General features: G+C 32.5%; 1 protein-coding gene across 7 annotated transcripts in view; it reads right to left on the bottom strand.

The window, feature by feature from the left end:
* Positions 1–19,378: 19,378 nt before the first annotated feature.
* The window catches only part of LOC148599658 (uncharacterized), a 30,516-nt gene continuing 24,678 nt past the window's right edge, over positions 19,379–25,216 (bottom strand). For 6 of the 7 annotated variants that reach the window (XM_088558532.1, XM_088558536.1, XM_088558534.1 and 3 more), the window contains one exon: positions 19,379–21,669. In XM_088558532.1, the coding sequence (XP_088414658.1) occupies positions 20,150–21,145 (996 nt within the window). In that variant the 5' untranslated portion in view covers positions 21,146–21,669 and the 3' untranslated portion in view covers positions 19,379–20,149. Of the gene's footprint in view, positions 21,670–22,765; positions 22,963–25,216 lie in introns of those variants that run through there. The other variant, XM_088558533.1, reaches the window with a different exon arrangement.

Genomic DNA, 25,216 nt, shown 5'->3' on the forward strand with positions numbered 1-25,216 from the left:
ACTTTTCACAGCTAGATTCTGAGCAACTAAACTTCTATTTTCAGTTAAACATTTCTCTTGAGATGTGCATTTAATGCATGTAGCTGCATTTCACATGGTTCTTTTAAAACCTAAAATGTAGAGACAAAATTATAATCTATGCAAAATTATTTCACTTGTAAGCAACCATACTGAGAAAAAAAACACATTGCTCTTTTAATGAATACTGCTATTTAGTTTATAATGTAGAAAATACTGTTTTAATACATCTGGTACTGATGAGCGGTCTTGGACACAAAGTTCCAGGATTTTCAGTACGATATGGACCATTTGTTCTGTGTTTTGTACACTTAACTGCATCACATTGATATACATGTTTACTATTAATATACCTACAAAATGTACTTGTACATTATGTCGACATTCAGTAAAATACCACTTCTACTACATTGTATGATGCCTTAAAATAAGGAGGCTAATTCTTATTTAAATGTCTTCTTAATTTATTGACAGATTCAAAATTCAAAGGATTTTAATTTGATTAAATGCTAACTACATGTATTGTTAACACTGAGATACAATTTCTATATGCATGCATGAGAAGGGTGTTGCATAATGCCCAGTTTGCTGTATACTTGCATTTGTATTTTTTGAGGCAAGTCCAAGGCATACTGTTGTTGTGGGCATTCTTGCACCATTCAATGAAGACCCATATTAACATTTTTATAGTAAAGAGTTTAATGCAGTGTAGCTTATCATAACAGCTAATTATAATCATATTGTATAATTAGAACCGAAAAAGATATAAATTTATGGTTTATGTCCTGAAAGTAAAATAAATCAAGGGGATATCGACTTATCTTGAACTATTGTGGAATTTTAAATCAGGGGCGGATTTAGGCTGGGGCGTGACAGGCGTTCATCCCCCTAGAATATGCAATTGGTCGTTAGGGGTAGATTTAGGCGGATTTAGGTTGAAACTTTAATTTTTCGCTAATTTTACCACAAAAGATACCTACATTGCACCCAGTCTAGAAGAATATTTCAAAAATTTAACCTAAAAAGTTTTTATTTCCGAGCCCCCTCCTAATGAAAAATCCTGGATCCGCCGTTGTAAATCATTATAAAACATGCAAGGATTTCATTAAATAATTCTCACTTGAACTAATCTAGGTGTTATATTCCCTGGAATATGATATTACCCATTTAATGTCTCCTCAATTTAGTACAGGGTAGCTTTTTGAAAAACTAAATAACTGAAGAAATTATGTGAAAGTGCAATTGAGAACAAAGGTGCCAGTGACATATCTTTCATAACCTATATTTGTACATGTAAATAAACAACTCATCGTGCTTACACGAATGTTGCAGTTCATGGCTTTGATCCCTGGCTGAGAGACACTATAATATGGAATCGGTAGTCATACACTGTTTCTCAGCAGAGCCTGCGCAATATGAGACGTTCAATTATGAATGGTTGGCAGGGAAACAAAATAATGAGTCTGAATGCCTACCTGCAGGCTGTGACTACTGTCAGGTCAAGTACAAGGCCAGGTAAACTTGATTGGTCAAACATTCTCTTCCTGAAAAGCATGAAAAAATGGAGAATAATAAATCACAATCAACAAAATTTAGATAGAAATGGACATTGTTCATGTGACTGGTGAATATAAAAAGCTAGCTATCAATTTCAAAAAGACTTGAAAACACAGGCCCCCATTTCAGACAGAGCCTTGCTCTCTAAGTACTACCACTATTGTGCTTTAATATTATACGTTGTAGCCCACCATGGCATGACCATGTTGAATATAATTTGCTACATTATACCTAAGACTTTGAAAATCATATCTTTTCAAACTGTAATTTATAGAGGATGAAGTCCTCATAATGGTACTCAATATCAATAGAATCAGATACCAAATACAATATCCAGTGGATATTATGTCATTGACTTTTGTACCTGGCTATTTGAGTGTGGTTCTCTGAATAGCTGCAAAATCATGGCTATTGCCATATTTTTATATTGAGTAATTTGAACGGTCATAACTAGTAAGTATAAAAAAAATAATAAATGAGCAACCTCAATGGCTGCATGATTGCAGCTAGGGACTGATACAATTTCAACTGACAAAGTTTTACTAAATTGTGTAATTTGTGAAGAAAAATAAACAGTCCATTCTTGTCTTGTTGTCTTCTTTTTTTTCTGGTTTGTAGCCTCATATTATGCAAGTTTTTTTTTAAATTTCATAAATTTAGGGTCATATTTCAAATTTTGCAGTATTTTTCTCAAGTTTAGGTTTTAATGTGTCATTTTCTGCCTAAAATCACTTTGCAAGCTTAGAATATGTAGATTTATTAGTCATTGTGTATTCTAAGTCTTTTTATTTAACTGCTGGTAAGCTAAACAACTTTGTTCGCATAATGTTTTAGATTGCAATTTGACACCCAGTACCCTCTTATATGAAATTGAAGTTTTAAGTCGTAATTCTTGATAGTCAGGACTCAACTTTGTAATAGTATAATTTTACTTAAAATGCAGTTCTAGGAAGGCCTGTTTGTAATAAAATGTCAAATTTTCAGTTTTAGTTACTGTGTAGGTCAATTTTTCAAATTTTACCTTTAATTATTGTTTCATGGCAGGTATAAATTTCTTTTTTTTTCATTTATTCAGGCTACCTCTTAGCAAATAGTGCTGTAAAGTACATGGTGAGTGTTTATGTTAACCAAAATGACCATTTTGATGGAGAGACTGCTTAAAATGTTGAAAATTTGCTGTCGTGGAAAGAATGCAGTGAAAGTCTGTATACTGTAAAAACTGTAAAATTTGACATTTTTGTCAGATTTCTAATCTAAAACACTATTAAAGCATCCTTATATATCATTTTATTTAAATATTTCATGCCATATAAGCCAAATACCAAAAGATTTACCCTCCAGTACCCATAATTCTGATTTTTGTATTTTGGTAAAAAAAAAAATGGGGAGGGCACGCTAATTTTGAGACAGATTTCTTAGTTTTTACACTTATCTGGTATTGATTTTGCTATCTTTGCATATATTTTTGATGCTTTTAAGTTGCTTTTTTAAGAGCTGAACCTGTATTTAAAAGTTAAACACAATATATTTGCCTATTAGAGATAAAAAATTGATATGAAGTTTCAGTTTCAATTTCCCAATGAGTTTATATATTAGGTATGGGCGCATTGTTTGTTTCCGCAGAATGACACAGTACACCAAAACATTCACTTTTTATATACCATTGTGATTACAATACTCTATTCTAACAGATATGACAAGAAAAACAGAAGACTTGAACATTTCTTTCTGTAATAGTGTAATGGGGGGCTGCCATTTTGCAACTATTTTACTTCACAATTTAAGAGTGGTATATAAGTTTTAATTGCATTTCAATGAATGTTAGTTATTTCTGCTATCAAATGCAATTAAGAATTATCTCCCCTAAAATTTGACAGATTTTTTGTTAATTGGATATCTATACATGTATATTGTTCTGATATGTTCCCATTATACTTTGTAACTAATATAAAGTGTAAATACCAAATCAAGTGCATAATTTCTGTTCTTGGAAATAACTTAATTGACATATTTTAGGGAAAGTACTCAAAATGATATGAAAATTGTGCACATACGTATGTGCAAATACATTTTTAATCCACTCTAATACTTTAATGAATTGTTTAATTTAATGCAATTATGTTTTAAGACATGTCCTTCCTTTTTAAGCTTCTTTGTTGGATTTCTTAGCAACGGGAAAAAAATTAGACTTGTGTTGCAGTTACTTGGCTGCTAAGCCCTTTCCTCTGGATCAGTACTAGTGAACGGATCATTTACAACCTGCTGAATGATTCTCTTTGTAAAATCTAATATATTTAGGCGTTCAATTTCTAGCCAAAGAAGGATAGTTATTTTTTACCAATCAGATTTTATTGACAATGTCAACAACTAATTACAATAACAAATCATATCACTAGTTCATATCACAAAGTGGACCAAACGGTCAAATCATAGAGAAAAATATATGTATAATGTTAGAAACATTAAATAATATTTTTGAAATATCTATATAAAGTACAATTTCTCCATTCTTGATCATATTTTTTAGAGTAATTAAGTTTCTTGGTCATTATAGAAAAGCTTTAAATTGACACTAATGAGTGATAAAAATCTGTTGATATGTCAATGGTTATATGCCTGACATGACTATGGTCCTGTCATGTTACTGCTTCAGTGTTGTTTTAAACAAGAAATATGATGTGTACCTTAACACTGTTACCTATGTTGGTCTTGTATTATCTTTACTATTATCCAAAGACTCATGTGTTTTAAAGACTTAAGTTTCTCTTGAGTTACATGTTTTAAGAGAAATTTGCCAAAGTAGTTAGTATATGAATACGTAGGATTGTATATGTATTGTATATGTGTTCAAATAAGCACTATTTTTATATATCCCCCTAGGATGAACATGTTTTACCTTACAAATTTGTATTATATAAAAAAGAGTAGAAAGGAAGATGCCAGGTAATGATTTCCAAATTCTAGAAATACTTTGGTTTAAGGAGGTAGACCTAGAGTAAGGGACACAACTCTTAAAAATCATTGGAATGTTTGTATTCAGCATTTTACACCAATCTTATGTAAGCATCTAATTGACTTGGATTCATTTTATTCTGCTTCAAATAAAGGCTTGAGAGGCTTTGGTGAAATTGAATATGATACAAACATATCACTGATTTCATGAGATGTCCCTTACCCTAGATCTACTTCCTTTATTTATAAACATTTTGCAAAGACAGGTGTTCATTTATTTGTTAACTTTATATTTCTGTCATTTTTTATTTCTGCCATCAAACATTTACATTAGCAGAGTTGGTACAGGATCTAGTTGTCCCCTAATATGTAGTCCAGTCTCTTTTTGTGATGATCTTTGTGAACCAGATGTTTCTTGCTGCCTGATATTACAGTTCCTCTCATACCTTCTGTTCTGAGTATACTTTCTGTCCACTTTAGTAGATTTATTTGTAACGCAGGTAAAGGATCGAGTTGTCCCTATATATGAAATCTGGTCTTTTTTTGTGATGATCTTTGTAAACTAGATGTTTCTTGCTGCCTCATATAACTGTTCCTATCATACCTCCTGTTGTAAGTGAACTCCCTCTTGATCACTTTGTAGATTCTGAATCATTTATTTGCAGCACACTCGTGTCTTACTTGAACCGGTCAGCATTTCGAACATTGCAGCTTCCTGTCAGATCAGTTATGTTGTTGTTGTGGAGGGTATTACCATCAACTCAAATCTTTTTGTTGTATGGTTTCTAAACAAAACATATTTTTAGCTTACCTGGATCATGTGAGCTTATGTCATCACATGGCGTTTGTCATCATTTGTCTTCCTCCTCTGCTACCTGTTAGTCTTGTTTTTTAATCTTTTCCTTTGAGACCAAGATTCTGATGTCATTCAGGTTTAGGTCAAATCTGTTGGTGTAGTTCAGCATGATAAATTTGACATATGCAGAAATTTTCAGAGATCTGTTATTTTTGGAGGTCCATGTAGTTTTTTATACCTCTATAGCTCTTGTTAATTTGTCAAGTGTGTATAGTGATCTCGTGTCTGTCTATCTGTCGCACGTTAGGTTACTATACCTCTATTGCTCTTGTTAATTTGTCAAGTATGTATAGTGATCTCGTGTCTGTCTGTCTGTCTGTCTGTCGCACGTTAGGTTATTATACCTCTATGGCTCTTGTTAATTTGTCAAGTATATATAGTGATTTCGTGTCTGTCTTTCTGTCTGTCTGTCACACTTTATGTTATTATACCTCTATGGCTCTTGTTAATTTGTCAAGTATGTATAGTGATTTCGTGTCTCTCTCTCTGTCTGTCTGTCACACTTTATGTTATTATATCTCTATGACTCTTGTTAATTGGTCAAGTGTATGTATAGTGATCTCGTGTCTGTCAGTCAGTGATTTTATGTCAGTTTGGTTGTATGTATGTTGCATGTTAGGTTTGGAGGTATTTTGATGCCTCGGATTTAAAGTTAAGTGTAAATAGTGATATCATTTCAGTCTGCCTCAGGGCTCATGCTACTGGGCGATTCGGGAAAAATAGTCGCCTTGACGTCGCTCACTTCTCCTCAGACGACACCAAAAGCGAAGTGGAGTCGCCCTCTCATTTTCAGACATCACCAATGATCGGGATTGTACTCCCTCATTTAGTGGTATTTTAACCAGAGTTATCTCTCTTCCGATAGGTATGATATAAAATGTGTACCCTGTACCCGTACAACTTTTCCCCATACCCAAATATTATTGTGTCAATTTCTTCATTATTACATGATATTTCCAACTAAATGTTGGTACGTATTTTCAAAATGATGTGATGGTTAGTCTAGATTAATAATTTTAAAAATGTTTGCGACTTCAACTTTTTGCAGATTGGGTGAAGAAGTGTCCTCTAAATAGCCTCAATTAAATTATTTGACTGATTTTCTCCTTTTTTTTTCTTTATTTCCATTGCATTGACTGTTTCCGAAGTAGAAAACACCTGCTATGCAGCTTTCCATCTGATTTAAGACAGAAATATGTGTTTTCATACATGACACTGCAGTATTAGAGCATTTTCACATAGTACAGGAGTACTTATAATATAAAAACTCATTTTAGAAGCTAAAAAAGAATGAATCAACCCAAACTTACTTCCAAAGTGCTATAGACACATTAAATGTACTTTAAAAAACAACCAGAGGCAGTCTTTTAGAGTAAACTATCAGATGGGGTAATTAAAATCAAGCCAGGACCAGGGTTGTAAAACTGTGGGTTTTGGTAAATATGCTGTTTATACTAAGATTTTACCCCTACAGCCACAAAATAGTGAAAAGATATTTTAAAATGCATGTTTTGATGCTTATGTGGTACATATGAACTCATCTGGATGTTTCTTTTTCATATCAAGTCAGGTTTTCTTCTGCTTTAAGGCTTTTTAGTGTATGACCGGCTCCGAAATAAGTGTTTTTTGTCAACTCAGTAGGGGTTTAAGTGGCACATTTATTCAATATATATGTAAAAGAATGAGAAATCATGGTTGTTTTTACATTTTTAAAACATTTCCCTCCCATAATGCAGAATTTCATACCAATGCAGTGCAAGGGAGTATTCCAAGAGGTTGAGACAATTGCCTAACACTGTAATTTTGCCAAATGACCTTTGCCGCAGGTTAAATACAAACTCTAATTTTTTTACCTTTACCCTGTCTACTGCTTCTGAATAGTGTTTATTTGCTGTTATTATGACACTGTGTGTGCAAAAACTCAAAATGAGAAAATGATTAATTCATTTGCCCAATTTTACCCTGATACCATAAGCAATTATGAGTTTTACATTGAAAATCCCATAGAAACCCATTTTTGGACTAAAATGCAAAAAAATGAGAAAAGAAATATGTTTTTTTGCCACATTTCATGTTTATTCCAAGAATTCTGAGAAATAAAACCCAAAAACATATAAAAATAGCATGTTTTACAAAAATGTGACCTCTCTTATAGGTACAAGGACACAATTAATTTCGTAGTGCATTTCAACAGACCCATCTTGACATATAAAAAAATTCCACTGCTTCAAACTCATTCAAACTTCACCAATATGGAAACATGTATAAAAGCAGATTTCTATAAGAGTGCCAGAAAAATTCACCATCATTTTTTATTTTAAGCAACTTTGCTTTGGAGACCTTGTAGACATGAAAAGTGACCACTGCCAAATGTCCTAAATTTTGACCTTCTTTCATAGGACCAAATCACAACTTCCACATAAAATTACAGAATGAAAAAAAAATCCCTCGTAAATTTGATCCTTGCCCTACATTTCTGCAGTTAATACTGAGCAATTAAGGTTTATGACAGCAAAGAAAAAAATCAGAAAGAAACACACTAAAAAAAGGAATTATATTCGTCAAGGGGAATTAATTGTGATCTCGTACCTTAAGCTGATTTTTGGTCTGTGAAACTACTATCTTGATAAGCAAATCTGTTTACGTTTTGTTCTGCTGATTTTTACCGAAATTACTCGCCTTGGAATGAGCAAATTTTCAAAAATAGAAGTTTTTTGGACTTTTTTTCTAAACGCTTACAGATATCGAGTTGATATTTGGTATGTAACTCTACCATGATGAGTGTCTATAGGTTTTGTTCTGCTCCGCTGACTTTTACCAAAATTACAGGCCTTCGAATTAACAATTTCTTTTAAATCAACAGTTTTCAGGACTTTTTTTTCAACATATTGAGCTGATGTTTGGTATGTGAGTTTACAATGTATCATGATCAATTACAGATCAAGTTTATATTATGTTGAGATTTTCTATAAGGCCCCTGAACTTTCTTTTTTTCAAAAAATACTTTTAATTTGAGAGTCACATTTGTGGATGTGCAGGGTATATTAGTGCACTCACTAAGGTTCTTTATATTAAAAAGTGTCTGTTATAGACAGGTATTCAGGTTCAGTTAAGACAGGTTTGAGTGTTCTGTTTTAGATATAAGAATAAAAATTTCACTGTAACTTATTAGTGTTCTGTGTTAAATACTAAGGTCATTAGTTCACTGATAACAGATTAGTGTTTAGTATTAGATATTAAGGTCATTCGTTCACTTGTTACAGTTTTTTTATGCATGGAAGTACAGCATTCTTATTCTTGTTCTTCTTTTTCAGGACATTTGTATCTCTAGTGGCTTTGAAGAATTTGTCAGATGGAATCAAAGTCTGCTGTCATCTCAATTGTTCCATGTTCATCTTGACTGTGTATATATCATCTTTCAGTACTATGTGCATGGGGCTGTTTGAGATTATGGCATTTCATCATCATCCGTAGATTCAGCAACTGGGGACCTACCATAGAATTTCTACTCTTCAATCTTCCAGAATGGATTTCGACTCTCCCTTCCTGAAGATAAATGTAAGACTAGCTTGACCTCTTGAGTATTCTAAAATATATTTAGACCTTCCTTCTATAAGACCGGCCTAACCCTCTTTTTTTAAGACCAGCCTAACTTTTTTTCAGACTACCCTAATCCTCTTTTTTTAAGACCAGCCTAAACCTCTTTTCTAAAGACCAGCCTAACCCTTTTTTTTAAGACCAGCCTGACTCTCTTTTTTGTTTCTTTTTTCTTTTTTTTTTTTTTGGGGGGGGGGGGGGTTTAAGTATAACCAGTGAGGATAATCTTGTTACATTTCTGATGTATTTTTTCAGTGTTATAAACTCAGAAGCGTTTTAGGCTTTCCAAAATATGTAGGATTTAGGCCATTTGATATGACAATTTACATTACAATTCACGTATTACACAAACAAACAGTGCAACTAACTAACAATCTGTGCCATTAACTCAAATACAATTAGCTACTAAATGAACAGTCAATTTCAGTAATTTTTTTCTTGAGAACACAACTGAAACTCTCACATGTTTCACTAACCTGAGTCAGTTTTTACTAGTTTCAGGTTTCGGGCAAGCTGTTTAAAGCACAAAATGAACTGACGAAGGAATGTCACAATATTTATTTATCTATGAGCATTATTTTATTAAAACTACATAGTGAGAAATCTATCTAAACCTATATATTTCAAATTTAAAACTGGCTCGGTTCAGACTTGTATAGGTGGTTGGTTTTCTAAGGTTCCAAAATGAACATTTGCACTGATATAAAGACCTTTAAAAAAGTGTTTGGTATAGACAGGTTTCACCGTATATGAAACCATCTTAGTTTTGTGTCAAACTTTGTTTTTAATGTGAAGTGAAAACTTTCTTGAATTACTTTCCTTAGACCATTTTTAGCTTCTCTCAAATTCACTTAATATTTATAGTCGTAATATTTGAAAAACTTCTTTTACAACCCAAGCAAAACTTAAGACTAACACTATATCCATCTTAGGCACTGAATCTTTTTAATACTGAAGGGAAAGGGGTTGGGGTCGGATAATTTGGAGAGAAGTAATTTTCCAAATTTAAGCCATTTCTAGCTCACCTCGCCAAAGGCCATGTGAGCTATTGCCATCACTTTGCGTCCGTTGTCGTCGTTAACAATTATACACAACTCTTTTCCTCTGAAACTACTTGACCAATTAAAACCAAACTTGGTATGAATATTTCTTGGGGTATCTTGCATAGAACTAATGTAGGGATTTTTTTATTCTTCCAAAAATATTGCCGCTGTTACTAAAACTAGAACATAGGGGTCAGACAGTAGTTTTTCACATATATCTCCTAAACCGTTAGGTTTAGCTAAATTCTGACATGGGGTAAAAGTTCTCAGTATGATGAGATCTATCTAAGGTCAATTTTGGTTTAAATCCCTAAAGCCATGTTGGAGTTATTGCCCTTTTTCAATGATTTTTTGTCATTTTTAATGTTATTTCTTTCAAAAAATCTTCTCTTCTGACACTACTTAACTAATTGAAACCAAACTTGGTATGAATGTTCCTTAGGATATCCTGCATAGAAATGATGTGTGGATTTTTGATTCGGCGAAAAACATGGCCGCTATTACTAAAAACAGGACATAGGGGTCAGACAGTAGTTGTTCACATATATCTCCTAAACCGTTAGGTTAAACCAAATTCTGACATGGGTAAAAGTGTTCAGCATGACGAGATCTATCTCTGGTCAAATTTTGGTTTTAATCCATTAGGTCTCACTAACCACTTCCGGGTCAAATGGCCACCCCCTATGTAGTACCAAAAACACACTAAACCTAGACATATGCATTATAAGTGCATTATTTGTGTGTATTATGATTAAAAGTAGTCAAAATGAAGCTGAGAATGGAATGTGTACTTTAAAATCATATATGTAATTAACTACAAAAGTGTATGAATATTGTTTACATGTGTGAGTAATTTGTCTTCATGGTGTCAGTTAGCAGAACAGGTAAAAATGTGGATTTTCAGTATTATTTATTCAAGTAAATTTTTGTGAAGAATTTCTACTATCATCATACCATTAGCATAATGATTTTGGAAGCCTTATTTTCCAAGCTGTGTAACGGTATGCAACTTTAAGATGTCATTTGTCCTGGGAATTCACGGTGAGACTTTGAAAATTACTTTTTTAACATGTAAAGTAATGGAAACGTTAAAAGTGGTTAGTGAGACCATTAAGCCATGTTGGAGTTATTGCCTTTTTTCAATGATTTTTGTCATTTTTAATGTTATTTCTTTCAAAAATCTTCTCCTCTGACACTACTTGACTAATTAAAACCAAACTTGGTATGAATGTTCCTTGGGGTATCCTGCATAGAACTGATATGGGGATTTTTGTTTCGTCAAAAACATTGCCGCCGTTACTAAAAAAAAGAACAAAGGGGTCAGACAGTAGTTTTTTTTTTCACATAGATCTCCAAAACCGTTAGGTTTAGCACAATTATTTCGATAGCTGAAATGATCAATATTATTAGGACTACAAAAATCTTCAGGGATAAAAGTTGTCAGATGAGTTATTGCCCTTGAAAGGGGGAAAATGACTCCTTTTTTAACAGTTTTCAGTCAATATCTTGAGAACTATGATAGATTTAAAGAAACTTTAAATTGTTGAGAAGATCTTATGATAAGTCCTACCAAAGAATTCTTGAGTCAAAATTGTTGGACAACTTCTCGTTAAAATTTATTGCCTTTGAAAGGCAGTATTTAACCAGGTGAGCGATTCAGGCTTCTGGGAGCTTCTTGTTTCTTTTCTTTTTTCTTAGGCATCGACCAAAAAAAATATGAATCAATATTTTCCTATTACTTAACAATGAAAATTTACAAATATTAAAGTGTGGCCTTGTTAATTGCCCTTTTTTTCAACCCGAGATCTTGATATCGGCGGGTCAAAGACAATATCAATCAAGGGCTAGTAACAAGGGCAATATTAAAATGGCTGTACATATTCTGTTTATCACATACATGTTTATAACAGTAATGGATTATTTATCTTTTTTTTTCTTTTTTTGGACAGAAAATAATAAAAGACTAGCAGATAAATGATGTGGTGTTTTCTATTTTTACTGCATTTGACTTTTCTATGTGTTTATAGCAAAATCAATCTTCATTATGACAGGTGATTATTGTTTATCAGCTATTCAGCATTAAAAGAAGACATGGAAGAAGAAAGAAGAATTGAGTAGAAAAAAAAACTTTTAAAAACATGATTTTTGCCTGAACGAGGTGTAAAAAGTTCCTAAAAAAATACCAAAATGTTTCAGTTTATCTCTTGGCGTCAAAAATATTCGGAAATGGGAGGTATAAGGGTACCTGAAAGTCATAGTTTAGTTGATTAGGGTGTTATCTCAGCTCACATGCTATAGTTCCATGTGGGGTATAAGGGTTAGAACTCCACCCTTTTGATAATTTTGTCTTCTTAGTCTAATAGATTTCCCTTTAATCTGTTCATTGTACCAATTGTTAAGCACATAACATTTTTTGTACTGAAGGGGAGGCTTGGTTTGTTATGGAAGAAATAAGATTACTCAAAATTTTAGCCATAAGTATTTTACTCAGTCATTGATTGAAAAAAAATGTTATATTGTTTAATATTTCCACCATCCCTTAACAATATAGATATTCAAATACAATTTTTAACTACGACTGCTGCTGAAAAAAAGAAATACTTTTCGTGTGTGGGCAAAAATTCAACATTAAATCCGAGCCCCCTTAAAAAAAATGGTCTGTGTCTTACTTTCATATTAAGCAAAAGGAATGCTTCGCAGGGCAATGCTTGATTAGAATGCAGATGTCTAATCATGAACAGTTGGGCCAAAATTGTACACGCTTTCCAAGCTTGATACAGATCTCAATTTTAATAGCAATTAGCCAGGAAAAGAACTTGACCCCAAAGTCCTTGTTTTGCCCTTTATTGCTCAATAAGCACAACCCCCACAAGCAATCAAAGCCTTTCTTTTAAGGATAGGTATGTCACCTTGAGGTTTATTTGTAAGATCCATTCATCTTTACTCAAGCTATTATCTCCAAAACAGGAAAATGTTTGTTTCTGATCCCTCATTCGTAATTAGTTCAAGTTGAAACCCCTAAAATCAATCCCAGGCTTTCTTTAGTGGTTTAATTTCATGTAAATCGATACACTCAATGTATACTAACATGAAAAATCTACAGGCGACAACTGACAACAGCATGATACCATTATTCCACTGCAGTCAACAATGATGAAACTGACTATAGCATAATATCATTATTCCACCGCAGTCAACAATGAGGATAGCATGATGTCATTATTCCACCGCAGACAACAATGACGAACTGACGACAAATTGATACCATAATTCAACCGCAGACAACAATAACAACACTGATGAGAGTGTAGTAACATTATTCCACCACAGACAACAATGACAAAAATGACTATAGCAGGATACCATTATTCCACCGGAGACAACAATGAAAAAACTGATGAGAGAATGATACCATTACTCCACTGCAGATGTTTGTTTGTTTGTTTGTTGGGGTTTAACGTCCGAGCAGCAATATTTCAGCTATATTCAGACAATGAACATGAAATGGATGATAAAATGAACATGAAATGAAAAAAAGAAAGGATGGGTCACAAGGATAATAGGGTCGACAAATTTTGATTACCACTGGAAAAAGGGGGAGATGGGTAAGGTCGGGCAATTTAGCCTCCTGTGGCGGAGCGCAAAGGTTCCTACTCCTATCGAATACCACAGCAGGGTTCTTTAACGTGCGAGGAACGTGGCTTCTTTCCCAACACGGTGCACCACTATGGTTTGCGGTCAGGTTTTCCGTATTATAGCCTGACAACCCCAGCATGTAACACGCCAGGGGTACCCCATTCCACCACCTGGGGCACACATCCCAGTTGCTCTGTGGGCAGAGCGCCTAGCCCCCGGCTAGGTTTCTGAGCACTATTTAGTCGCCTTATACGACAAGCTTAGCGCTGCTGCAGGCCTATTCTTTTAACACCCGGACCTGCACGGGGCCCACTGCAGATGACAATGACGACACTGATGAGAGCGTAGTACCATAACTCCATCATAGATAACAATGACGAAACTGACCATAGCTTAAACCATTATTTCACCACAGACACCAATGATGAAACTGACGACATCATGATACCATTATTCCACCACAGATGACAAAGAGATACTGACGACAACATCGTACAATTATCCCACCACAGACAACAATGATGAAACTGACTAAAGCATGATACAATTCCACCGCAGTCAACAATGACAAAACTGACTATAGCAGGATACCATTATTCAACCGCAGGCGACAATGACGAAACTGACGACAGCATGATACCATTATTCCACTGCAGTCAACAATGTCGATACCATGATACCATTATTCCACCTCCCACAACAATGACGAAGCTGAAGACAGCATGATACCATTATTCCACTACAGACGACAATGATTAACTGACGACAGAATGATACCATAATTCAACTGCAGACGACACTGATGACACTGATGAGAGCGTAATAACATTATTCCACCGGAGACAACAATGACGAAACTGAAGAGAGCATGATACCATTATGCCACTGCAGGCGACAATGAAGACAGCATGATACCATTAGTCCACCGCAGTCAACAAGGACGAAACTGATGACAGCATAATACAATTATTCTACCGCAGACGACAATGACGAAACTGACGACATAATAATACCATTACTCCACCAGACGACAAAGAGGAACTGACGACAGCGTGATACTGTTATTTCAACGCAGATGACAATGACAAAACTGACTATAGCATGATATCATTTCACAGTAGACGACAATGATGAAACTGACGACAGCATGATACCATTATTCCACCGCAGTCAACAATGCCGATAACATGATACCATTATTCCACTGGAACAGGGTTATGTTGCTACAAGATTGAAGTCATCACTACAGAAGTTTTATGGTCCTCATCATGAACTCGTGGATCGTTATGGTGTATCCATCAGCACCATGAAAACTGATTTATTCAACGGGTCATAGTTTTCCTTTCCTCGTTTGTCTACCCCGGACTTGACTTTTTATGAGCAATTCAGCGGGTGTTTCTAGAAAAACAGAAGACGCTTACCCTATCGATGCACCTGGTCCATGCTTCCAGTTTTCAGTGGAGTCCGAGTTGCTCATTTACTTTTGTTACTTTGTATGTATGATTTTAGTTACTTTATGTTCTTTGTTGTGTATGTCTGTTTTCCATGTCTGGTCTTTGTCCCTGGATTACATTCTTTTGATTACCACTATAACCTTGGTTCCCTTGATTACTCTTTCAAACTTTTCTTGTGTAAAATGTTGTTATACTAGTGAAATTGAAAGGAACCCTCTTTAATAAGGCCTCTAACATGGATCTCCTTAGTAGATACAATCAGGAAAACTTGACCTCTTTAGTAGATACAACCAGGAAGGCATAAAACATATCATCATTAGATGGTAGTGATAAATTGGACACATCTTGACAAAACATCAACAAGACCACATCAACAGCCCTTCTATTGACACTAGAGTTAAAGCCAAGCAGAGATAACATGGTGTCATACCATTGTGTTGGAAATGCGCAAAATTAACCCCTCATGGGAACATCTTCAGAAAATGGCCAGAGACAGGCCAGGACATTAAAACTAGCCCTTAAGGGCAAACAAAAAGAGATTTTTGTAAAATATGTTTTTTTTTTTTACATCAGCAGTCTGAATACTATTACATGACAATTTACACAAAAAATATCAAATTTGCTTGGATTAAAAGTAAAATTCTGGATACTTCAAAAAATTCAAGAACAATAACTCTTCTCTTCTAAAGTTGAATAAAATCTGACTAATAATGGAGGACTGCAATGGCTTGATAATGTTTCACAGTATTTTTGAATTGAAAGCATATTTAATTTACACATGATCAAAATTGACATACATGTATTATTAAAGTATTGCAATAGTAACTTTAGACCTTTAACTTCTATAGCATTAAAAAAATTAAAAAAATAAGCGGTAAATGTTGATAAAATATTGTAATAAAGTGTACAAAAAAGAACAAAGAAAAAAAAAACAACAAAAAAAACAAAACAACAAAAAAAAAAAAAAAAACAACAAAAAAGTCTCCACTATGAAAAAAATCTTGATGATTCAAACTCTTGTTTGTTCACAAAATTTTACTACTGATGAATGATGGACAGCATTGACATGGAAGCAAAATGGATTATCTCCCTTAGAACTACCTGTACAATGTAATACAATGTACATGTATTTTATAAGTGTTATTAACTTCACTCTTCAACATGCTGAAGTGCAAGTTCAAACAAATAATCAAGACACAATGTATAATACATGAAAAACCTTTGATAGCTTAGTTCTACATAAACGAAAGTTCTCACTAGAGAAAATAATTCCATCTTAAAAAAAGAATCCAAATAGTCTGCCTTTCAAGCGATAATCCATATTGGCAGAGCACATAATTGAAGACTCCGTGAATCAGCAAAGTCTCTTGAACTATACGCAATCTTTAAATAGTCTATGTTGACTGTATCCTGAAGATGAATACATATTCCACAGACTCTATTGGAATGTGTCACATTTTTGATGGACATTAAATATTAGGTTTGTCATTAATATCCATATTGATCATGATGAAATATGTTGGATTCGCCCATTATCGGAAAATCTAAATTCACTAAGTGTTTAAAACCAACTTCAACAATGCCTTGGCCACCTACGTGTAGATACTAGAATATTGTTCTCAGTGTATCAGAAGATAAATTCCAAATCATTCTACTGTTCAATGTACATGTACATGTAATTCCATATGGCTAGGCCTCATTAGTTCTAAAATAAAAACTGGATTTATTCATCTCAGAAAAAAGCCTTGTTAACAAGTCACTTGAGATTTCCTATTAAATTCTCAGACTTAGGTGGAATTGAACTATAAATGATTGATGTAAACATATTTACAGTGGGTATCCAGGGGGTTTATGGGGTGATGGAAAATTTGTGTTACATGTATCTTCATTCAAAATATCCAATGAGCAAATAATGACCTGAGTGCTCTTGGGGGACCCCCCTTTTTTAAAATTTTTCAATCCAACTCTGCAAGTACATTGTACATACACACGAAAACGAAACATATATATTTACAAAAAAAAATAAAAAAAAAATTTACAAATATTGTAAATAAATAAACGTGCATTCTACTCATGCCATGTACATTTATATACTGATAAAAATTACATTTAAACGTAGATGATGTAGACTCTACTGTACACATGGTAAGTATTGAAGAAATCTCCATGTATTTACAATTAGTGAAAATAATTTTTTAGTTTATTTACTTAAAGTCAACAATTTCAAATTTCAAGAAAAAAAAATGAATATACATATAACTTCAGAAGGATTTATAAATGTACATTACATGAAGAAATGTATTTAAATTTAAAAAATAAAATTGACTTGCATGTACATGTACAAGGATATCACAAGTTGTCAAAGTTGAAGGTGAAATGTCTTGTAAAACAATTCTAATCCTGGACAAAAATAAAAATAAAGTATAGTACATGTTTTTACATAACTACTTCTTTTACAGTTTCATTTTAATTTTTTGAAAGTTTTGTTTTTATAAATAGTCAGTAAAAGGATACATACATGTACATGTACATTCATAATATTTATAACTACAATAAGTTATAACTATTTGTTTTCAGTGCCTAAAATGTTCATTGTTTTAAAGTCTTTTCAAAGAATATACATGTACATGTATATATGATATTCATGACAAATAACACATAAATATTTCTTAAATCATTTGAGTATGACTAAATCAAAGATAGAAACATGAAAATGATAAACACAACTAAATACATGTACAACAACAATGAAGTGAACAGATTTTCACTGATGACACATCTAGATACATGTATTTGAAAAACTTGATGAAGACCAAGACTTATTAATAAAGAAATATGAAATAATTTCCAAAAAAAAAAATCAATCATTTTACTATATAAACTAATTTTGTATTATTTCTTTTACAGATTTTTAATTAAGTTAATTGCAAAATGTATTACATTTATGTAAATAAAAAAGTAAAAAGATAATTAAGTCAATAAATTAAAACATGTTTCTGAAAAACATTTCTTAGAAAAAAAAAAGATAATTTATGATATTGTTATAAAGATTTCTGATATATTAAATCATTATAGATTAAACATATTTTATTTATCTTTATATCTGAATTTGTTCAATAAATTAATATTGTCTAAGTCCATCAAGAGAAAAAAAACACCAAATCATTCTAGATGCACCATTCAAAGTACATATACATTTTATAATCTTATTACTCATAAAAATATGAACTGGCATTGTTCCTCACATGAATCATTCATTAGATTTGAACTAATTATAAAATACAGGTATAGGTGTTAACATATTTACAGAGGCAGATGCAGGGGTTCAAGGTGTAACCCCCCCCCCCACACACACACACAAAATAATTATTAATTTTTGTAATCTATGGACCCTAATGAGCAGATAATAACCTGGCACCCCTCCCCTTTTTCATAATTTCTCCATCCGCCCCTGTTAGTGCTAAATATATAAAATCAAATACACATACATGTACATATATATTTACAACAACTGACTTAAAAATCAACATTTATACATGTAGATGTACATGTACCGACATGTGAATCAATAAATTGGAGATACATGTATTTCTTTTAATTATTGAAGTTGCAAGTACATGTAATCACTGTTGTGGGTAATTTAATGTCCTTAGTAGTATCTTTCAATAATATACATGTAATTGATATTTTAAGAAAAAAAAACAATAAAAGTTCTGAAATAAATCAACCATTTCAAAAAAATATGTTCATTTTAGTTGAAGCAATGAAGACTTATAAGGATATCACATGTTGCCCAAAAACATTCTATTAAATTAATTCAAACCATGACTAAAAAAAATGCTACATGTATATTACATGACTGTACTTTTTTAATTATTGTTTTAAAGAAAGTTATTTTTAAAGGCCTACATCTAAATACTGGGTATGAATAAATCACTAATACAGTACATGTACATGTACTTAATTTTTACCACATTCATATTTTGATGTTGTAACTTGTAATGGTGTTAGATATTTACACAAAGTAATACTAGTATTAAAATTTTTAATTTTAATTATTTTCAGTTTTCATTTATTTAGAAACATGAAAATGCAAATATATACAACAAAAGGCAAAAATTATTTTCAATGATGACACATCTACATGTAGATACATGTCCATGTATTTGACAATCTTGATGAAGACCAACACTGATTGATAGAAAAATATAAATTAAATTTATTTTACACTGTACCCAATAAGAAATTTCTGATTTTTTAATACGTTAATAATTATCATATTCCTGTAATCTTATGCCAAGATAAAAGTAGAAAGTTCTGTCAAATATTGTGAAGATTTTTGAAAATAAAGTCCAAAAAATAAATCATGTTTCTTTTCTTTTAATCAAGTTTATTAACATATGAACAAATGTATGTTTATTTATGTCTGACAATTCAAAAAAAAGGTGGAAATGTCTGATATTATTAAAATTACTTTAGAAAAACAAACCTTATATACTCGAATTCACCTCAGCCTGTTTTTATTTTTTAAATTATCTTATATCATATTTCTGCTATTTACATTTAATGAAAGAAAAACCCGAAGTTCCAAATGAAAATGTTACAACTGGTACCTAACATATAACTTACCACATTATAGTATCCAATTGGCAGGGAACCAGACATGTGGCGGGAAATCATGGTATTTCAACTCTTCAATTGTGAGATAATATGGAACATTTCAAAATATCCACAGAAACAAGATGGCGGATAAACAATACGCTCAATGCAAAATTCTCATAAAAAATAAATATGGAAATATTTCGATCTCGGAGGTAAGAACGAAAAATAATTGTATGAAAGTTGTAGTACAGAACGACATGAATAAAATGGCAATTTTTTAAAAAGAACTTATGAGTTATTTAAAAGATAATTTAAAAAAAACTGCAAACAGGTGAATTCGAGTATACATATAAAAAATAAAACATGTTTTCTTACCTTGAAATCGAATTAATCTCAATAATTTGTTTATCTCAGTGTTGGTTCTCCATCAAAAGTCAATATACAGTAAATATCCTGACCACATTATTGTCATCAACAACAGTGGGATGATGGTTCACTTTATCATAATGTACACAACACGGATGATACAACCTATCATCTCCACCGACTACAACTTCATGTTTATCTCCATCCCTTGAAATTAGTAATAAATTATCTTTGACATAATTACACACAAAAATATTCTTACTGTCATCCATTGATATTCCATGAGGCCATGACATTGCATTGTGATCCTTGAATGTAAAGATAACTCTGAACTTAGAATCTAAGACAGTAATTGTGTCCTTGTTGTCGTCAGGACATGTATAACATATTCTGTTGCCATCTGTATCTATATATGATAAACCAGTAACATTCTGGTCATCATGGAGTTTGTCTATTTTTTCTGTATCTATATTAATTTTTCGGATTCCTACCTGAGGTACACAGAAGTATAAATGTCCATCACTATGTGTAATTCCACTGACTTCACTCTTTATCTGAAGTGTTTTAATGATTTTACTCCTGTCTACATCTATGATGGAGATTGTTTTATGGTCAGGATTAGAAACAGCAACATGGTTCTCATTGATGACTGTTACATCGTATACTGCTCCTTGTCCTCCATTAAATCTGACTGATGATTTGTGTTGACCATCACTGTGTAGTATGTTTACTACACCATTGGACCGATCAGTCAACACCAGGAGTCCATTAGGCAGCCTACAACAACCATAACACCAACCTTGATCTACTGTAAACTGTTGTTTAATTGTCAGTTGTCTGGGGAATCTTGTCTTCACCTCTGCCTGACCCATGTTTGGTTTGTTTATGTCTATGGATGTTGTTTGTTTTTCTCTTGATACTTTAATGTCACACAGAGTTTTTATTCCTAAAATTGTGTGGTCTGCTGTGATGTTTTCATTCATTTCTATGTCTGTATTATCCATGGCTCCTTTTTTATATAATTTGTGTAAGATTTCTTCTGATTCTTCAACTTCTCTCTCCATTTGTTTTGTTGCAATGAATGTTTGGAAATTTGATGCCTGTTTCTTAATGAGTTCCTCCCGTTCCAATAATTCACCAAGTTTTCTTTTATTTGATTCCAGATTTTTTGTGGTGGCTTTGATTTTTTTTTAAATTTTTATTTACAACTGACTCTAACTCTGATAGCGTTTTGTTTTCTAGTTTCTTAATTTGATCAATAAGATTTTGTGTTCTTTTTTTCACCTCTGTTGATAGTTTTTCCTTTTTTTCCTGTAGGTTTTTCATATTTTCTTCCCTATCAATGATTGCATTCAAGACAGCTTGATGATTTGTTTTTATATTGGTCCACAAATCCTCGAAAACTGCAGATGATTTTACGTTACGGATGACATCATCTATATCTAAAGCGTCTTTACACTTTTTATGGGACACCAGTCGACATTTTTGACAAATAACACAATCATGTGATCTACAATAATATTGATATCTTTGCTTGTGTTCTTCACAGTCGAGTTGAATTTTTTTGTCGATGAATGATGCCATTTTTCTGCAATGTAAAGAGAAAACTATGAATTTTAATTTTAGTCCAGGACACATTTCTCTTAGAATCAATTATATATAGCTTAGTATAATCTCTTTTTGGGATTTGGCATTGGTTATATTTTTTTGTTTTGACGGTGGTGATCAAAGCAAAAAAAATTCTCCAGCGTCGAGTCCAAAAACAGATAAAGCTTGTTACAAAATGTATTTTTTATCGACTTTAGAATGAGTTTAAATAAACCTTTCATCTTTCAACTACCCTGGACTTTTTATGAGCAATTCTGCCGGTGTTTCTAGAAAAGCTGAGGACACTTAACCTACTTTGTATGTATTATTTTAGTTATATGTACTTCATGTTCTTTTTTTTTGGTATATGTCTGTTTTCCATGTATTGTCTTTGTCACTGTATTACTTTCTTTTGATTTCTGCTAGAACCTTGGTTCCTTTGATTACTATTCATACAGTAGGTTAACCCCCATGGAGCGGAGTGGTCAAAATACTAAGCCTCTTGACCAGACTTTGCAGATACGTAAATCAGTCGTTTGAATTTTAGCCACAAATAGCAATCTTGACTCTCTCTTGCTATCTGTCACTAATATTCAAACGACTGTGCGTACATGTATATCAAGCCCTTGTTTTCAGTTAAAAAAATCCAAAGTTGTGATTACACAAGTTTTTAAACCTTCTCCAGCAATAGCTGCGAAATCGTAGCTTTTGCTCTTTTTTTTTTTTTTTTGATTTTGCGATCTAACGTTAAGAACATACACAAAATAGTTAGAGCTACGTTTCGGAGCTACTCCGGCAATGGCAGAGGCTATTTGTCAAGATATTTTCTGACTTGGTGTCATCCTAGGAGTTGGGGTATGGGGGGAACGGAATTGCAACTTCTTACGTTGTAGGAGTAAGGTTAAACCTCTCAGGAATCTCAAATTTAATCATTGGCATGTCTAATACCTTTCGGGATTGGTGGTGGTCAAAACAAAAATATATCTCCTGCACCGAATCCCAAAAGGTTACTGTCATGTCTTAATTAGGCAAAACCGTATATTTCAAGTTTGAAAATCAACGCAGTTATTGCGGGACAATATGTTTGTATGACTTACAGACATGCAACACAGTCAGGGTTTTAAATTAGCGGTGGTCCTGCACCTTTCAGACAGACGCGGAGTTTCTGTTTCAATGATGACGTATGTCAGCGGGTCTCACTAATTGGCGACAAGAAGTGACAAAAGGCGACAAGAAACAATAAGTCGAATAGCGCAAAGAAATTTTTGTTTTTATTTAAACAGAGACATACAATTGTTTATTTATGTATTTGATTTAAAGCACAAAAATAAGAATAGGAAAATATTGTTTTGAAAAACCAGGAAAAGAATATTTTTCATGTAAAAATGTGAAGATAAAAGGTGGTTTGGAATATTTCCAAAATGATAGTAGCATCAGGAAGATTTTTTTTCGTTAAAGTAAAATAATAAAAAAGAAAGATATAAATCAATAAATTACAGGAAAACTGACTTCAAAATATGTTATAAAGATTCAATTCTCTCATTTTTTAAAAATAAGGCATATTGCTCAACTTGGTATTATTTTTGCAGTTTTCATATCTCTCTAGATAATAACACATTTTATCATATATTTTGAACTAATTTCTTCTATAACAATGCATTTTGCCATATTTTTTTCCATTAAAGAATATATATAAACAGCTGCGCTCTAAAGCGCATGATACGCCCGTTGCCCTTTTAACTTGTCCTTATGTTTTTAATGAATTTATATGATCAACTAGAAATAATGTGAATAACCCCCCTTCCCAGAAAAGTAAATAAAAAAATGCTCAAAAAAATTTGCACTATCAAGGCTACCTCAATATTAACTAAGTTTGTTGTCTTGAAATTAGTAATAAATTATGTTTGTAATGATCACACAAAAATATTCCGCTGTTAATCCATTGATATTCCAAAAGGCTGTGACAACTGACTTCGAAATATGTCATCAAAATTCATTGAATATAAAAAGACATAATGAAGATAACAGTGAGAGGGAATTATTTGTGTAAATTTAAATGCTAACATGTAAACAAAAAAATATTTAAAAAAACAAGGTTGTCAGAAATTTAACACTATGTCAAGTTACCTGTAATACTAATTACAACTATGGGCCTTGTATCGGTGGCTTGGGAAAAAACAAAATACACAAAAAAAAATAAAAAAATAAAACAAAAACAAACAAAAAAAAACAAAACTCAAAAACACCAAGGTTACGTATATATACTGTGATGCAGTTAAATTCTTTATGATTCAGCAAAAAATCAAAAATAAATTAAATTGCATTTTAGCTTAAGTAAATTGATAATGTCTGGACATATTTGTAAATTTAGCCGAAAGAAAGAAATATTTGTCATATTGAATAATACATAATCTGTGACAGGAGACTAAATAAGTTTGAATTCTTTGGTACTTGCTTAATTGTCTTGCTAATAATTTATGTAAACAACTGACACTTTATAGAGATTGGTAAAATGTATTTAATTGCTTTAGGTAATAGTTTCCATTGTTTAAGGGTAAATAAATTAAAACAGTATTAGACATGAAAGATAAAATAAGTTTGAGTAAAGGTAATCTTACAAAACCAAACGTCTCAAATACTCAGGCGTTATGAATATTCATATTTGGTCACTAAATAAAATTAAGAGATTGCATTGGTAAATAAAGACAGGTCCGACAGCACGTGATACTGGATTTTTAAGGGAATTCAACCCAGCCCGGGTATCACAGTGTACGTTTAGGACAATAAAGAGTAAAACGTTGATATCTTTATTTACCAGGTACGTGAACAATTTATATTTGATATTTTATTTCTAACTTTTATAATTAGAATTTTAGAAGTAAAGTTTTTAGTTGAAGTTCCATTTAAAGCAACTAAGTAAATGTAAATAATTAAATTATTATTTGTGTCGGAGGGGGAAGCAGTCGACATCTCGCGGAACCGTGCCATACCCTCGACCCCTCAGCTTCCGTTTTTTTTCTAAATTTTCCTTAAAATAATTTTTCAATAATTATCTCATTTTTTCCTATGTCACTTTATTTTGCCTATAAATGAAAAAAAAAATTGTCGCTTTAATTTCTCGAATTCTTGATCTTTCTTGTCCCCACTTGACACCTCTTCTCACTAATTAACTATAAATTTCTATAGGCAACATTTTGTTATAGTTTGCCAAACAATGTGACATTGAGTCACGGTAAGATAGCTACTTGTTGCAGTTTGTGTTAAAGCTTCCTGGTTCAATCATAATACAGAGTATCAGAAGTACCTGTAAAGTCCGAAACGAACTCAATATAACATCAAACGAAACGAAGAACGAAATCGAAAGACATGAAATATAACAGAACCAATCAAACCAGATCCATTATTTTAATATAGAAATTGAAACATGTCCCAATAATCATTATAATTAATAGGATTTTAGGTTATGCCAATGATGAACGGAGCACTTGTGCAATCGTCTACTTCCGTCAGAATATTTTCGCCATTCATAGTTCTGGTCTAACCTACTA

Source organism: Perna viridis, chromosome 13, assembly GCF_037379345.1.
Source record: "Perna viridis isolate PV_CMFRI_1.1 ecotype Kerala chromosome 13, ASM3737934v1, whole genome shotgun sequence".
Lineage (NCBI taxonomy): Eukaryota > Metazoa > Mollusca > Bivalvia > Mytilida > Mytilidae > Perna > Perna viridis.